The sequence below is a fragment of the Hyposmocoma kahamanoa genome, unplaced genomic scaffold, assembly GCF_003589595.1.
Source record: "Hyposmocoma kahamanoa isolate Upper Pololo Valley unplaced genomic scaffold, ASM358959v1 128, whole genome shotgun sequence".
In the NCBI taxonomy this organism is placed as follows: Eukaryota; Metazoa; Arthropoda; class Insecta; order Lepidoptera; family Cosmopterigidae; genus Hyposmocoma; species Hyposmocoma kahamanoa.
Genome location: NW_020653456.1, coordinates 401,616 through 419,687, shown reverse-complemented (window position 1 = coordinate 419,687; position 18,072 = coordinate 401,616). Strand labels below are relative to the sequence as shown.

General features: G+C 41.5%; 1 protein-coding gene across 3 annotated transcripts; it reads right to left on the bottom strand.

The window, feature by feature from the left end:
- Positions 1-10,457: 10,457 nt before the first annotated feature.
- LOC113240235 lies at positions 10,458-17,806 on the bottom strand. Of its 3 annotated transcripts, none has more exons than XR_003311246.1 (6): positions 17,650-17,806; positions 16,405-16,541; positions 15,907-16,000; positions 14,991-15,101; positions 11,551-11,704; positions 10,577-10,689 (listed from the first exon to the last, which is right to left on the bottom strand). XR_003311246.1 is itself a non-coding variant. In XM_026477483.1 (6 exons), the coding sequence occupies exons 1-5, from the start codon at positions 17,672-17,674 to the stop codon at positions 11,576-11,578; spliced, it is 501 nt and encodes a 166-aa protein (XP_026333268.1). In that variant the 5' UTR covers positions 17,675-17,800; the 3' UTR covers positions 10,577-10,689; positions 11,551-11,575. The 3 variants fall into 3 exon arrangements, 2 of the variants coding, with proteins under 2 accessions (XP_026333269.1, XP_026333268.1); XM_026477483.1 differs by having other exon boundaries at positions 15,907-16,005; positions 17,650-17,800; XM_026477484.1 differs by lacking the exon at positions 11,551-11,704 and having other exon boundaries at positions 10,458-10,689; positions 15,907-16,005; positions 17,650-17,799.
- Between the last annotated feature and the right edge of the window lie 266 nt (positions 17,807-18,072).

The following is an 18,072-nucleotide window of genomic DNA, read 5'->3' as shown; positions in this document are numbered from 1 at the left end:
CGCGTGTCGGGTCGGGAGCGCGGCGGGTGTAATTCCGTGTATTTATATGGACGACAACCACACCACGCGCGGGCGCGGGAGCCTGTAGGGTTTACACGGAATTACACCCGCCGCGCTTCCGACCCGACACGCGCCCGACCCGACACGCGTCCGACCCGCACCCGCTTTCGGTGTGTAAAGAGAAAATTAAGCTATAACATGGGGTATCAATCCACACAAGTTACCTTTAGTACATATTTAAAACTATAATGGAGACCCTTGGATAAAATAAAAAATATGAAGCATTGAATCTTGAAAATTTCAGGTATATCGTTTAATTAATAATAAATTAAACTTAATTAATATTCATTCAATAAAATAATTTGTAAAACTTAATGTAGCGTAAATTGGAATGTTTTCCTTGTAAAATTAAAAATAAGGTATTTAATTAATAACTATTGTAACTATAGTGAAAAAATAGGGTGGTTTGCATTAATATTAGACATAACTGGTTGAAGACTGTACCACCTCAGTCAACCGTGACCATGGGACCTGTAAAGGGTCCGAAACGTCGGTTTTTTTGAAAAAACAAATATACGCGTTTTAAATCCGGAAAAATAGTTTCATTTCTTTTTTTTTTCTTTTTTTTTTTATACATGACAGGCAAATGACTCCACTCCACCTGATGTTAAGTGGAAAGTGGTATCCAAACGTGAAGGAACCTAGTGCAGCGATGAAACCCTCACTGCACTAGCCACCTCCACCCTGCCTGCCTACAATATGCCTCTTCACGCATCGTTTGAAGGACCCCATATCATAAGAGGGAGGGAAGACATGTGCCGGAAGGGAGTTCCATTTGTCAACCGTGCGGCAGAGAAAGGAGCCACCAAACCTTTTAGTACGCGATGGAATGCGGCAGGTAGTGAAACGGTGACTACGAAGGCCAGCACGCGTGCTTCTGAGCAGGAATGGGGAAGGGGGGATGAGGTTGAACGGCTCTTCAGAGCACTCACCATGGTACATGCGGTAAAAGGCGCTAAGCGATGCAACATCTCTACGCAGTTGCAGAGGTTCAAGGCGTGATGAGACCTCTTCGTCGCCTATAATTCGAGTAGCACGACGCTGTAATTTATCCAAGGCATCGAGTAGGTACTTGGCGGAGCCGTCCCACAAGTGCGAACAATACTCAACGCAAGACCGGACCTGTGTTTTGTACAGCAGGCATAACTGGTCCGGCGTGAAAAAACGTCGCACCTTGTTCAGGACTCCGAGTTTCCGTGAGGCTGTTTTGATCACAGATTCGATGTAGCTCCTTGGATTCCAATCACAGCAGATTTCCATACCGAGCAAGGTAAAACTGCTCTGAGGTGAGAGTGCTGTGCTCATCAGAGAAGGCATGGAAAGGAACGGCGACAATTTTGTTGTTAACGCGCAAATCTGTGTTTTCTTGGCGTTGAACTCAACAAGATTTCTAGATCCCCATGCAGAGATGAGGTCCAATATCCTATTGAGCTCACCGACAAGATTAGATCGCTCTCTGTCAGTATCGGCGCGCCCAGCTGCGGGGAATCCGTGATATCCCCCATGAACAGTGCTATCATCTGCATAACAATGAATATTCCCAAGTGGAAGCATATCATTGATATGCAGAAGGAAAAGCGTGGGAGATAGGACGGATCCCTGCGGTACGCCGGCGTTCACATTCACGAACCTCGAAATGCTGCCGTCAGAAACGACGCGAATTCTCCGCTCACGAAGGAAATCGGCAATCCAGCTGCATAACTGAGCTGGCAAACCGTACGCCGGGAGCTTGGAGAGAAGAGCTTTGTGCCAGACCCGATCGAACGCTTTGGCTATATCGAGGCTAACAGCCAATGACTCGCCACGTTTGTCTATAGCCTCACCCCAAATATGCGATAAGTACGCTAGAAGGTCACCCGTTGATCGTTTCGGACGAAACCCATACTGCCGATCATTAATTATGGAGTGATCTTCTAGGTATTGGGTCAGTTGTTTGTTAAGGATCCGCTCTAAAACTTTGCATATTATGGAAGTAATGGCTATGGGACGGTAATTATGCGGGTCTGATCGGTCGCCTTTTTTGGGAACAGGTTGCACATTAGCCTCTCTCCAAGAGTCCGGCACACGACCTGAAGAGAGTGACAGACGATACAGTCGCGTTAGCACGGGGGTCAACTCAGCTGCGCAGCTCCTAAGTACACTCGCTTAGATACCATCAGGACCACTAGCTTTCCGGACGTCGAGAGACTGCAGCTGCGTACGCACATCGCATTGTCTGATACGAATATCAGACATCGTGTAGCCACAGTGAGGTAGAGTTGGTGGCTGTGCGTTACAGTCGTCGAGACAGGAGTTAGCCGCAAACAGATTTGCCAAGAGGTCGGCTTTATCTTGCGGCTTGTGGGCTAGATTGCCGTCAGAATATCTCAGCGGGGGCAGCGAGGGCTGGCAGAAGTTCGACGCAACGGCTCTGGCCAGACGCCAGTAACTACGACTACCAGTGGGATGCGTCAGGAGTTCTTGGCCAACTCGTGCGACGTGCTGAGCATCCGCTCTGATGTACGCTCTTTTGCAAGACCTGGTGGCATTATTGTAGGCTGTTTTAAGTGAGTTCGTATTGGGATCGTCTGAAGCTCGACCCTTGATCCAAGCGCGGTATGCAGTCTGTTTGTTCTCAACAGCCACAGCACACTCGCGGTTGAACCAGCGGTTGCGCCTCCCTTTACTGACGACATCCGAATGCGGGTTGTAGTATTCCATCCCGATTAAGACCTCATCAGCAACGGCAGTCGCGCTAGCTGTTGGATCCACCTCACTAAAACAGCGCTGCCGCCAAGGAACGGATGCAAAATAGTCCCGCATACCGTCCCAATCTGCCGACGCATAATGCCAAATGCGGTGTTTAGCCACAGTAGGTGGTGGTGGCAGTATCGTTGCCACTTTAGTGGATAACAAGCAGTGATCCGAAGTACCCAGAGGGGCTTGGACCTCCACCCGATATCCAGCCGGGCGAGACGTCAGCAGAAGGTCCAACAAAGAGGGCGCGTCACCAACCCTATCTGGTATCCGGGTGGGCTGGTTTACCAGTTAGGTTAAATCGTGTGTGAGAGCGAATGTGTGGGCAGTTCTTCCAGCATGATCAGTTTTAGAGGAATTTAACCACGACTCGTGGTGGGCATTGAAGTCTCCTAAAAACACCAATTCCGCTGTAGGAAACTGCGCCTGCGCGTCATCTGCCGCCCGAGTAAGGTGGTCTATGAGACGAGTTGTCTCCATGTCGCCGTGGTGGGATCTGTAGAGGCACATGTAGACACGGCAATGACTGCCCAGGTCAACATGTACCCCACGGATGGAGAAGGAGGGGTCCTCCAAATGACGCAGACGGCGACAGCAAACATCTGCCCGGACAAACAAGCAGACCCCAGCTTTCGCTTTGAAGGACTCTTCAAGCATATAGCCAGGGTAATTCAAGTAGCTGCTGTCAGCCGGGCAGAGTATTTGCGTCTCCGTAAGGAACAGCATTTCTGGTCGAGCCGTCTCAAGATGTTGGTGGACGGCGTGGATGTTACTGTGGAGTCCTCGAATGTTCGTGAACTCCACCTTAAAGAGCGCTTTAGTGGTGGGGGTGTGCACCGCTGTACGACCGAAATTTGTACTTTGCGCTAACATGTTGGAGGGAAAAAGAGGCGTGAAGCGAGAAAACAGTGCCGCGACACAAGCGGTCAAATCGCGGGGCCTGCTTCCCCAGAGACTTGCCTACAGACAAGTTGCGCTGATCCGCCGGACGGAAGGGCCCCCGAACCCCCCCGGGAATGGCCGCCGGGACCCCACCTCCCGGTCACCAACCGGCACGACGAACCACACCGAGATTATGCGCGGTATGGTGAGGCAGCCTCACGAGCTGGTTAAGCACGCTTGGGCCCCTGTACTGTACCGCGGGCGGCCAGCGGAACAACCGTTTCTACGGGTCTCCCTGGCCGGCGGGTCAATGCAATTGTCCCGGCACTGGTTCGGCGGAAGCCTCCACAGACCACAAATGTCGCGGCAGCGTTGCCTCGGGCTCTGGTTGTACGCTGACTGATCCCGGAACGCATCCGACTAGCGAACTCTTGGCGGGTTGTCCACCATGCGCACGGTGGTCACTAACCAGCCGGGTTTTCAAGCCCTACCACCAGTGGAGCAGCTGGTGGCTCAATATCCCTTAGTCGCCTCTTACGACACCCACGGGAAGAGAGGGGCGGTGAATTGTATTCTAATCCGTCACCGCACGGTACAAACACATTTCCTATATATCGTACTAAATAAGTATAAAATATTTTGTAAAAATACAAAACTATTTAAACAACATTTTCAGGAATGTTCAATTAAAATTCATATACAGTTATAATAATTGTTAAAAACTGTCGTTGAAACAAATCGAACGTTTCTCAATGATATACTTTTTATTTTATTATAGATGGCGTTTCTTTGAATTTATTCTCGATTAATTAACGTTTTAGCACCGAATTTCGCTTTGGAATATTAAAGAAGGCTCGGCGATTTTATTATATACTATTATACTTGTATATAATCAATGCCTCAGTAAGAGCAATAACCTTGACAAATGTAATAGCTGCCATCTGTTGGGCTTTCCGAATATTATTTATTACAAACGCCTCGTGGGTTTACTTGATACCATCTATTGATCAGTGTTAAGAATCAAAATATCGTCACAATAAGTAGAGTTTCGAGTACGACATTTCTTCGTATGATGTTGGGTATCTGTACTAGTATAGTTAATACATGTGTCATCTGTGGTTATAGTCTAGCATACTAACCCAATGCGGGTTGGGGATTTTCGCACGCTTTCCCAGGGTTGTGAACCTTTTTGATGTATACGTGTCATCACTGCATTTTTCTTGTAATTAAATTCAAACATACATACATATATGACTACACGAGAATTCGAGCCATCGTGAAACCGACGGAAGAAAAAAACAATGGAGTGCCATAAGCCTCAATTACTATCGGAACCGATGTCGCCAAAACTAAAACAAACAAAATGATAAATGTGAAATCTTGATAATGATTGGTCATAGTATCTAATTTAAAAATATGTAACAAATTCTGGACTATTAAATACAAAGATCGAACACTCAGAAAAAAATCCTTCGTTCCGGTCGGATTCGAACCGACGTCTTCTAGCATACCATGCCAGATGCTATACCAACAAATGCACGGAACGAACCAGCGGACCTCACGAATTTTTCTATGTGTTTGTTATCGCGTCTTTGTATTTGGTTTTTTCAACGACGTATTAGTTTTTAGTTTAAATACAATGAATATGACGAATAGCGACATCTCTAGCCAGGGCTGGTAGCGGTAAAGGTGACTGACTGGGTGATAAAATACTTAAGATTTGTCATACATGGCGCTACGGCTAAAAAGTCACAGCGCCGCCGCCGCTGAATTTGGTCTGCGTAAAATCGGCGTGGAGAAAATTTGTTTAATTGAATATAATAATTTCGTCAAATCAAAATTAATAATGTCCTCTCTCTCATGTCATACTAGATTTACATATTAGGTTAAAATTTCTATTTGACTGACGAATATAATCAACACAGTGCTTTAACGTGCTCTTCCACAATGACTTATTCCAGTGACACTCCGACAATTAAAACCAACTAAAAAATGTACTAAACGTGACCGATGGTGAATGGCATATTATGCAATAAATTGATAAAAGTTTCAGTAAAAATCCACACCACCGTGGAAATGCTGAGTTTGGATTCAAATTGCACAATAAATTAAGCATTAAATACAAAATTGAAGACATACTAAAGAAGACTGAACATCATAAATTGATTAAAATAACAAGTTTAACAGAATGTTAGATGTTCTCGATCACAGATATCCAATAACAGATATATTAATTGACTGTGGCATCTTTGCTTAATCCGCACCAAATGATAAAGGTCGATTTATACGATGTTTAAGCGCTTTTTTAAACATCTGAAAAATATAAGCCACGCTGATTTCACACCGATCACGCCGCTGCCGCCGTTCTAAAAACAGTCAGACGCCGCCGGCAATAATTTTACGATCGGCGCACATGTCTAATCTGAACGAATAGATAATCAGAAAATTGAATATTTATTAAAATGGGACTTACGCATGATTTGAAATACTACTACGGGAAATATTTTTGGTGCAGCCATTGACTTACAAATAAATGGACGACGGGTCTAATACAAAAACCACGAAAAAAATGTCGCAAGTCAACCTATTCGAAATTTAAATTGTAATGTCATCGCAGTATCGCGCTGTCAGTAGAACAAATGAAGACTAAAGCGGAGTGTCGCACTCTGTATACGATTTTAGCGCCTTACAAGTGCGGACACTTTTTAGCGCGGACCCGACGTCCATATAATTGTAAGTCAATGCATGTAATAATGAAATTTATTAAAATTACGTTGTTTACAATTATTTAAACTATTTAAACGGTGTGACATGTAAAGGAATATGAAAAAGCTAAAACGTTGAATTTAAATTGTAATGTCATCGCAGTACTGTCTAATTTTGCTTGCTTCGCTGTCAGTCGAACAAACGAAGACTAAAGCGTGAATGACGCTCTGTATACGATTTTAACGCCCTATAAGTTCGGACACTTTTTAGCGCGGACCCGACGTCCATATAATTGTAAGTTAATGAAAACGGGCAAATTAATACATTTATTGGGCCCGACAGTATATGACTGGCTGCCTCTTGAAATTGTTGATTCCACTTCGGACAACTTATTTAAAAGTAGGTTAAAGTACAGGCTCGTCAAGCAATCAATATATAACTTAACACATTGGTTAAGTAATAGTAACATAATTTAATTAATAGTAATTGTGAATGTGACCACAATACTAATACAGAAAATAATACCATATAATTGTAAGTCAATGTGTGCAGCTACAGGTGCCGTGTGGTGCCGGCCTAGAATAGCACCACCCCCCTTCTTATCCTGTGGGTGTCGTAAAAGGCGACTAAGGAAAAAAATTGTCAGAAGAAGACGGGCAGCAGCGTCTTCTACCCATCTTGGCCAGAACTGCGATCGCCAACCCGCCTGCCAAGCGTGGCGATTATGGCACAATCCCCCCTATGATACACACACCAAAGAATTGGCCCCTAGTCCCCGGCAGACCGGCTCTTCCTAGTCACGGTAGCGGCTTTGGAAACAGGGCATGGGGTGCGAAGAATCCCCGGGGGAGTCCCGGCTACCATCAACGACGACGACTGGACCTGGCAACCTACAACACGCGCACATTGAGGACCGACGCAAAGCTCACAGAATTGGAAGAAGCTATTAGTAAGTTACGCTGGGATATCATTGGGCTATCTGAAGTCCGAAGAGAGGGGGAGGACTCGATAATCCTTAATTCCGGCAACTTACTGTACTACCGGGAGGGCGACCAACAGTCCCTTGGCGGTGTCGGGTTTATTGTCCACAAGTCCCTTGTTAACAACGTGATTTCCATCGGAAGTGTGTCGACCAGGGTGGCATACCTGATACTCAGAATATCAAAACGATATTCGTTGAATGTCATTCAGGTTTATGCTCCGACCTCGACACACCCAGATGACGAAGTGGAGGCTATGTATGAGGAGATCTCAAAAGCCATGCATAGCTACAAAACCCACTACACGATTGTTGTGGGGGACTTCAATGCAAAGTTGGGAAAGCGTTGCGGTGATGAACTGAGAGTGGGGCAATTGGAGTTGGACAACGGAACGCCAGAGGCCGGATGTTGGTTGATTTCATGGAAAAGGAGAACCTCTATATGATGAACACCTTTTTCAGGAAATCTCCAACTCGTAAGTGGACCTGGATGAGTCCGGACGGCAAAATAAAAAATGAGATTGACTTTATCATGTCGACGAAAAAGCATATATTCAATGATGTCTCTGTGATCAACACCGTTAAAACAGGAAGTGATCACCGGTTGGTACGAGGCACATTGAATATCAATATCCGGCTGGAAAGAACTCGACTGATAGAGTCTACGCTCCGACCAATACCTGCACAACTCCAAAACCCCGAGAGCTTTCAGCTCGAACTTCAAAACCGCTTCGAAGCCCTCGAAAACTGCATAGATGTGGACCATCTAAACAACATGGTGGTGGACAATGTCCGTACGGTTGGGTCTAAGTTTTTCAAAACCCATCGTACCAGAATAAAGAAACTCTCCGACAAAACACTTCAACTCATGGAACATAGAAATGAAGTGAGGCTACAGAACTCAGAGGATGCAAGTCACTACAGGCGGCTAAATAGGCAGATATCGAAGTCTTTGACTAGTGACATACGCCAATTTAATACAGAGCGTATTAAAGAGGCCATTGAGCGGAACAAAGGCTCCAAGGTGTTCGCGAGAGATCTGTCTATTGGGCAAAGCCAACTGACGAAGCTAAAGACTGATGACGGTAGCATCATTTCATCTAAGCCTGAGATCCTGAGGGAGATAGAGAGTTTCTATCGACAGCTATACTCCACGAAAGCACCTGTTGAAAGCGAGGTTAGAGACCCCAGAGCCAAGCTTACCCGACATTATACCGAAGATATCCCGGACGTCAGCCTGTATGAGATTAGTGTGGCTCTCAAACAACTCAAGAACAACAAAGCGGCGGGCGATGATGGAATCACTACAGAACTTCTGAGAGCGGGTGGCAAGCCGATACTTAAAGTCCTCCAGAAGCTTTTCAATTCTGTCATCGTCGAAGGTCAAACGCCGAAGACATGGGGCCGAGGCGAGGTCGTTCTGTTCTTCAAAAAGGGTGATAAAACACTATTGAAGAACTATCGGCCAATCTCGCTTCTGAGCCATATCTATAAGTTGTTTTCGAGAGTTATCACGAATCGTCTCGCTCGTAGGTTTGACGACTTCCAACCTCCCGAACAAGCCGGTTTCCGAAAGGGTTTTAGTACCATAGATCACATCCATACGCTGATTATACAGAATGCGGCAGATTATACAGAAGACCGAGGAGTATAACCGGCCACTTTGCTTAGCGTTTGTGGACTATGAGAAGGCCTTTGATTCGATCGAGACCTGGGCGGTGCTGCAGTCTCTCCAAAGGTGCCAAATAGACTATAGGTATATAGAGGTGTTAAGGTACTTATACAAAAATGCCACTATGTCAGTCCGATTACAGGATCAGAGCTCTAATCCTATCTAACTGCAACGAGGCGTGAGACAGGGAGATGTGATATCTCCAAAGATGTTCACTGCTGCGTTGGAGGATATTTTCAAGCTTCTGGACTGGAAAGAACTTGGCATCAACATCAATGGCGAGTACCTAACACACCTTCGATTTGCCGATGATATAGTTCTTATGGCTGAGACCTTGGGAGACCTGAACACAATGCTCGAAGATCTCAGTAGTGTTTCCCAAAGAGTGGGTCTTAAGATGAACATGGACAAGACGAAGATCATGTCAAATGTCCATGTTGTACCCGCTCCAGTTAAAATTGGGAGCATTACACTCGAAGTTGTTGACCAGTACGTATACCTGGGGCAGACAGTCCAGTTAGGTAAGTCCAACTTTGAGAAAGAGATCTCTCGTCGAATCCAGCTCGGATGGGCAGCGTTCGGGAAACTCCAAAAAATCTTTGCGTCCAAATTACCTCAATGTCTCAAGACGAAAGTCTTTGACCAGTGTGTGTTGCCAGTGATCACATATGGATCAGAAACGTGGTCCCTCACTATGGGCCTCATAAGAAGGCTCAAGGTCACTCAGCGGGCAATAGAGAGAGCGATGCTCGGTATTTCTCTGCGTGATAGAATCAGAAATGAGGAAATCCGTAGGAGAACTAAGGTAACCGACATAGCTCGAAGAATTGCTCAGCCGAAGTGGCAGTGGGCGGGGCACATAGCTAGGAGAACTGATGGCCGTTGGGGCGAAAAGGTTCTTCAATGGCGACCGCGCACCGGACGACGCTCAGTGGGTAGGCCCCCCACCAGGTGGACCGACGATCTGGTGGAGGTCGCAGGAAGCAAGTGATGGATGCGGGCAGCGCAGGACCGATCGTCGTGGAGATCGTTGGGGGAGGCCTATGCCCAGCAGTGGGCGTCGTATGGCTGAATGATGGGTGCAGCTATCATTTTTGTACTCGAAAACAGCACAATAAGGCGTTTTTCTACGATTTTAGAAAATTTTCGCGAAAGAATGACACAACCTTACCATACGAAGCGAAAATGGCGGACAGAGCTCAGATTGGTCTTTCGAGACCTTATAGTTGGCACGTGTCGGACGCTAACAAACCACTTCTGCCTTTTTTGATTCATTGTTGTGCTTTTCTGATTTATTGTTGTGCGTTCAATTGCGAAGCAACCATTCTCTATTAACCTACCGCCGGTACTAAAATTAAAAGTTAAAAACGGAGTTAGTTAAAAGACGTCATTTTACTGAAATTTTAACTCAAAATCAAGTTTCTTTTTTATATTTTACTATTTCACGTTTACTATAAGCACTTTCTATTTTTCTTAAATGGACTAACATTACGTAATACAAAATTATTTCAGAATATTACGAAGTTAGTCTCATTAATTAAAGCTCGTGTGGTTTGATGTTTTCGCCTAGCTTCGTTAGGATGTTACTCATGATGTTGGCTACCGCTGGATAGTTGTGGCCCAACAATGGGCCTCGAAGTTGAGGGACCATTATCTGAAACAAAAAGACAAGAATAAAGATACTGGCCATAAAAATGAATATTCACGTCAGTTTAGCGTATCAAATTGACGCGTATCACAAATGGGTATCATGATCGCGTACTTAAATTGAAGGAAATCACACGATAACCTCAGCGTATCCTCGCAAACGATCATGATCATGATTTATGAATGGATCTTTGCGTCATGTTGAAATATCCCTTGTAGATCTTACCGATTTAATTTATATAATTATCCTCAAAATATATAAATTTTAAATATAAAACGAAAAACTTGTTCTTAAACTTGTTAAGGTTACAAAAGATTGAGTAACAATTTCTGGATAGATAATAATGTCTTTATTGCCTCTGTGGCCGAACGTTACTATGTTGGTCTGCCATGCAGAGGTACCAGGTTCGATTATCTGGCCGGGAAAAATATTTGTATTTTACATTAGTACATTTAATTATTTCGTGAGTTTGGGTGTCATTTGTTTGTTGTCGATGTGTGTGTCCTTGGCACCCGCGACAAAAGGTTTCCCCTGTGTTGAAAATTATTATGAAAATTTAAAATAATATCTTTCTTTTTGCGTTAAAGGAAATTGAGACCGCATTTTCGCAATCATAATTATACTTCAAAGCCTCTTCAATCTCTAATGGCAAGTTTACACTAGGTCGACAGGTTACTAACCCACAGAGTGTGTACTGAATCGTCGACCCGACTTAGTTGGCTCGGTGTAAACGGCGCGTCGATTGCGTTGCCATCGTCATTTTAATTCGCATGTCGAAAACGCTGCAGTCGACTCCGTGTAAACATGCCATACAAATCCCCTTCTCCAAAATTAAAATCATATTTATAAACATGCGTCTAAAATTACCATTCATAATTGCAAGTCCAGATTTTCACGACAATTCTGCCATGGTTCTAGTGCGCAAATAATACTGGGTGCGCGGATTAGGGACAGGAAGAGGAAGTTGAGGAGACTGAGGAGGCTGAGTTGAAATTCCATCGGTCGAATAATGGAATCCATACTGTGGGCCAAATGTTTATGAATTACATTTTTGAATTTATGTATATAAATTGCGAGTAATAAAATGCTTTTAAGAGAACATAATGGAGGAGTGGAGGAGTAGGTATATATACCAGGTCTTATGTTTAAGCAATATACAGTGCTTCTATTTTCCCAATGTCACTCGGCAAACTTGTGTTTCGGCTGTCTTCGGATTTTATTTAGTTGCCCGTTGCCTTTGGCACAGACCTGACGCTTTCAGTCGACTTGGAAATGTATAGACTTGCTGTTACATTTCTTATTTATTACACAATGGGAGAAAAACCGTTAAAGTCACAGGTACCATAAATAATTCATACCGTGCACTTGCATTTTTTACAAGAAGTCGATACATTCAAGAAAGACTACAACAGTTATTTTCAAAAAGTCCAAAAACGTGTTTTTGTAGCTTGTGGTGTTTGAATCGGACAGTAATGAATATTTTAAAAGTATATAATAAAAAAGACAAATCAGTTCTTTTATCTATAAAAACAGCCTCTGTGGCCGAACGGTTACCATGACTGCCACTCAGAGGTCCCAGCTTCGATTTCCGGGCCTTTTCATTTATTTATCTCGTGAGTTTGGGTGTAATTTGTGATTGTCTTTATAGTGTGTCCATGGCACTCGTGACACAGGGTTTCCCTAGTGCGGGGCTATGTTGAGTGTATGCGTTATTATTATTATTATGATCCAGTATTTGAACCGTATATGGACAATTTTGTAATAAAAACCTGTACGAGCAGCGGAAAGTGATTACTTCATCGATGGCAAACATACTAACATAGCTATGTCAGATGAAGAAATGCGTTCAGATACGGACTGAATTGAAACGATTAATAACCGAAAAAATAAAAATTTTTAGTTACATAAAAAACACACTTTATTTACTTTATACTTTTCTCAACTTGCTTATTGATATGTACTAAATGTTATGAAAAATAGGGAAATAGTTTTGCAGCTCTATATAATACACATGGAAATAAAAAAATACAATAAAGTACGTTGCTCAAAATTCAAATTATTACAGATTTGAAATCTAATAATGAATGGCATGGAAATTAATATTCGTGTGCATTCGGAAATCCGATGATTGCCGAGAGACAGTGTGAAAATAGACGCACTGTACGTATGTGTGTAATAAAACTACTGTTTGTTACAAAAACGTGTACTATCTTGGTTACATCGTAATATCTGATGAGATTAATTTTTTTCTTGATTTTTGGAAATAAATAAAAGTCACAAGGTGCCAGGTCGGGACTGTACGCGGGATGGCTCCATAAGGTCAACGTTGTTCACCTTCAAAAATTCATTTGTCTGTCTGGCCGTATGAGAACTGGCATTATCGTGGTGTAAGATGATGCGGCGTTTACGGTTATTTTTACGGATTTTGGTGAATAACTTCCGGCAAACAAATGGTCGTGTACCAATCACTATTCACGGTACAATGATTCTCAAAAGCAACAGTAGCCATGTGTCCAGTTTTATTAAAAAAAGAAGCAATCATCCGCTTAGAGGCACTTTGCACGCACGCCACTTTGGTTGGTTTCGGCTCATCTCGAAAGACCCATACGCTCGATTGCTGCTTTGTTATGGGATCGTAACTTTAAATCCATGTTTTGTCACTTGTTACTATGTTCCACACCAAATTTGACGCCCCTTCTTTAAATCTGGTAAGCATGGCTATGCACCAAGCGATCTGTTTTTTGAGTCTCAGTCGAATTGTATGGAATACACCGAGATCACAGCTTTTTAACACCCAAATGTTTGTGTAGTATTCACACGGCGCACAGCATCGATGTTTTTGTTGTTCACAGCTGTGGACGGGCGACCATCACGAAATTCGTCACTGAAATTCACACGACCGCGTTTCCATTCTGCAAACCAGCTATAAATAGTCGTCTTGCATGGTGCTTCATCGCCAAAAGCAGTTACAAGCCGAGCAAAGCTCCGCTGACCTGTTAGATTACACTTAAAAGTCGTAGAAAATCATACTACGAAAATGTTCACGAGTTAAATCCATGGTGATGTAGACAACCAATTTCTAAAATAACGCCACAATGTAAAAACAAGTGACAGTCAGATGAAACAAACTTTATTCTACAGCTAAAGACTTCCATTTTCAAATGTTTTTATTACTTTTTAAATATTGTTTGTGTAAGTGGCCAGTTCCGGAAACTTATAGTGCGCCCTATGTATGTGAAAAATTCACTTGACAGTCATTTCACCTCCAATGATGTTACAAAATTTGCTTCATCTCATACGCAGCATATTAAAATTTAAAAAAAATGTGATACCTCACGTTGAACTTTAAGACATTGGCTAACACATCGATTAACTGCGTTGTTTTTACCTGAGTAACTTAACTAATTCGAAGTTTATTCAAGCTTGGCCAGAACTCTCAAACAAAAGCATGAATTTTAAGTCGCCTTACATTTTATGGTTAGCAACATACTTTCATAAATTATTAATACTGATGGTGCTGGGGCGAGATCTCGACAATGGGAGGGCAGTATCTTGAAGGTTAGGAGTTAAAACCGCTATCACGCCGAATACAATAAAATGTCGGATGGCATCAGTATTCATTATACTACCAACACGGCTAACATATGCGACAATAAATGGAGTACTTAACTGTCCTTGTGGAGTTTCTCGTTTTTATTGTTTGTTTAGTAAAACAAGCAGCAAAGAGAACAATAGGACTTTTTAAATATTCAGGCAATGGCTTTTTGCATACCACTCACAACTTTACATGGTTAAAACCGTTGAAAATTAAGCAAGATAGAATAATTAATTGGTACAATTACGAAATTATTTTCATAAATATTGTTTTGTCAAAAAATAAAAGTGTTTAAATACACTCTTGTACTTTTTTGTTAAAAAGGGCCTGAAAAAACCGACATTGTTAGGAAAATCATATGGTGTTATATCTTAATTCCTGGAGCGATATCACTTGTAAAGCATATTAATTATTCGGAACAGATGTTGTGGAGTAGACTCATATCGGAGCATAGATCTCACACTCTTCCACCCTACTTTAATTTTTTTGTTACAAGACTAGTGTTATAACTACAATATGCAAACATATCATTTAGGCGTAATGTATTTCCATTATCACTAACACGTATCAAATTACTAATTAAGAATTAAATATGATAGGCACCTTGCTAGTAATGAAGGTTCCAGAAATACCATTACGCCAAAAAGTTAGTTAAATAACCCGGCCAAAATTTAGCCTCATGAATTGCGACATAAAAACAACAAAAACTCACTACGGCCAGCAGGACGACCATCAAAGGGCAGATGAGATTGATTAGCAGCGCCAGAATGGTGCGAACAAGCCACCATAGGCCTACCACCACAAGCACACTCGCTAGCATCACCTATTAAAATAAAGACATTAAGTTCTTAGGTTTTCGCGATTGTTACACATAGAAAATAAAACTATTTTTCCGGATTTAAATCGCGTATATTTATTTTTTCAAACAAACCGATGTTTCGGGCCCTTTACAGTTCCCATGGTCACGGTTGACTGAGGTGGTACAGTCTTCAACCAGTTCGATAGTTCTTTTTATGTCTAATATTGATGCAAACCACCCTATTTTTTCCACTATAGTTACAATTTTAATCTATTGTATTTAACCTATTGTTCTCTTTGCTGCGTGTTTTATTAAACAATTATAAAAACAAATATACGCGATTTAAATCCGGAAAAATAGTTTCATTTCCTATAAAGACATTAATTTAAGACAACATGCAGTTCATCATGTTATTAAATTATAATGTGGTTCAAATAAATAATAGTTAGATAGGCATATGAAAAATAATAATAAAAACAGAAATCTATATAATTATTTTATGTAGGCTTAATAAAAAAATATTTCAGGAAGAGAAGGTATGGTAAGGGGAACATTATACGAGTATTTCGACTCATCTGAAGAACAGCGTCTGATGTGATTATACAGCGAATAGAGAATAAATACGTTACGAAAATAATTTTGTTATTCAAACTAAGGCTTATGTAAAGGTGTTTTGAGAATTTATATATCTTATTCCGTTTCGGAAATATAAAATCGAACAACGGTTGATTGGACATCCACAGCGAAGAAGAATGAACGAAATATATGTCCTGAGAACAAGTAGTCTTGCACATAAATCTTTGTTCTACGGATGGGTCGAATTATGTACCTGCGCCTCTTCGTGTGCCGTAAGCCAGGCTTTGATGGAATTCATTAAACTGGGCGCGCCCTCGCCGTGGTCGTAACATCCTGCTTGCGACACACTAAACTAAAAGAAAAAAATATTTTATTTGCCTGTTGAGTAAAATTGAACTCAACGATTTCCAAAGACATAAAACAAAATACAATGAATAAGATGCTGGGCTTCAAACTTAAAAAAAAAAATATTTTGCTTGTTGAACAAAATTGCGCTCAACCATTTCCGAAGATAGGAAACAAAATACAATGAATAAGATGCTGGGCTTCAAGGTTTAAATTTAACTAAATCATTCACAATATTTTTGTTTCGGTATAGGCACATTATAAAACAAAATCAAGCATAACAAGGACAAAGCGAAAAATAGCAATCAAATTATCTCAAAAGTTTTCTGCTGTAAAACACATGGAATTCATATTTAGTAAACATTATTCGCCCAAAATAATACTAATACCAGAATTGTCTACATACAGTATGTCCCAAAATAGTCCTCTGCCACTGATAGGAAGGTGTGCCGTGGCTATGATACATATCCGTAGCTACGCCGTCTACGATTCGCGCCGCGTAAAACAGAGACTTGAGCAGTCTTAGATTGAACTCGTGGTGCTCTGCAACCAAATGGAATTTAATCACTGATCAGTAGCACAGAACACATATTCTTCATGTTCGCAGTCTTTTTGTCACTTACAGTATGCAGGCTCCCCGGATTAATTTATTAATTCGGCGAATTACGTTTTTGTTATCATCAACGCGTATCATATTCGACAGAAATTTGGAGAGAAAATGTTACGCGTGTCGGTGATAAGCTATAGAAATATGATATGTCAAAATGTTACTAGTGGACCGTCATAATCATTAGTTTGGCATGACCCTGCCACAGGGATAGCGATATGTCATACATATACGATAGTACGACCTGATTATACAATCTCGTCTATGATTCGCTATGACTCGCAAAACAAACTCGAACAGCCATTCAACTCGCAACAACCATGGGAATTAATCACTGATCAGTGTCAACCCATTAACGCTACATTCTACGAACTTGCTTCCGCAATGCCGATATCCACTTTCGTATCATTTTAGTATATCAGGCCTCTATCGCGTGTCATCATCACGTATCACACGATTACATTGTATACGAAATGCGTATCACATAATTGCGTATTATTCTACGTCATCAGTTGTTGTAGATTGTTTGTTAGTGTTTAGTTAGAGAGTCTATAGATACAAAAACACAGAAACCTCGTATGCTCACGGTGTTATCGCCAGTACATTGGTTACGCCGCAATTTCCAAAGTTTTATTTTTCTTTTAAAATTTGACCAGTGAAAACGATCCGCACATCTAAATCTACTAGTTCTGCCAATAAAAATGTCCCTATTAACCATTACTTGTGATAAAAATCCTTGTCAGATCTTTTAAAACCGTACACAGTAGGTACACCGAAACAAAAATATTTATATTTTCCTTTTCACGGAAAAATGTTGATTTATAATTTTCTTTCCCCTTATCACGACTTCTCATTTAAAATGAAAACTTTGGGAGTCAGATATATTTGATTAAAGAAAATAAATAGGTAAGAAGAAGTTTTATAATTCAGATCGGTAACGAAGTACATATATGTATATTGCAATTATTTTTAATCGGAGCCATCTTGAACAGAATCTAATTTCATAAAAATTTACGAAAAACAATTTAACAAAAAAGAACTAACCAATCCTCCTAACACCGGGCAACATATTGTACCTTCTGAGTCCATTATTAACAGAGGATTTACTATTTTTAACTAAACCATAATAAAAATTAATTCAACGTGAGTTCGACTCAAGTGTAAGTTTCACTGGTCAAATTTTGGTTTTGTGACGTTTCCCGTAACAAGTCACCGAAGACATTGACGTTCCATTTAGTTTTAAAAAGTAACGTCTTCTTTTGCTTCTGACTGAAGTTTGACACCAAAAAGTTTAGATAGCTCCCATGAATACAATTTTTTTTCCAGTTCTCTGTTGTCGTAGGTTCTCCTCAGTGAATTCTGTCGAAATTCACCGGTCAACTTTTGAGTAAAAAAAATGTGCGTGTGTTTCTTAACTTTACATTATAATTTATAATTATTACAACAATCTATAGGTCAGTAAATAGT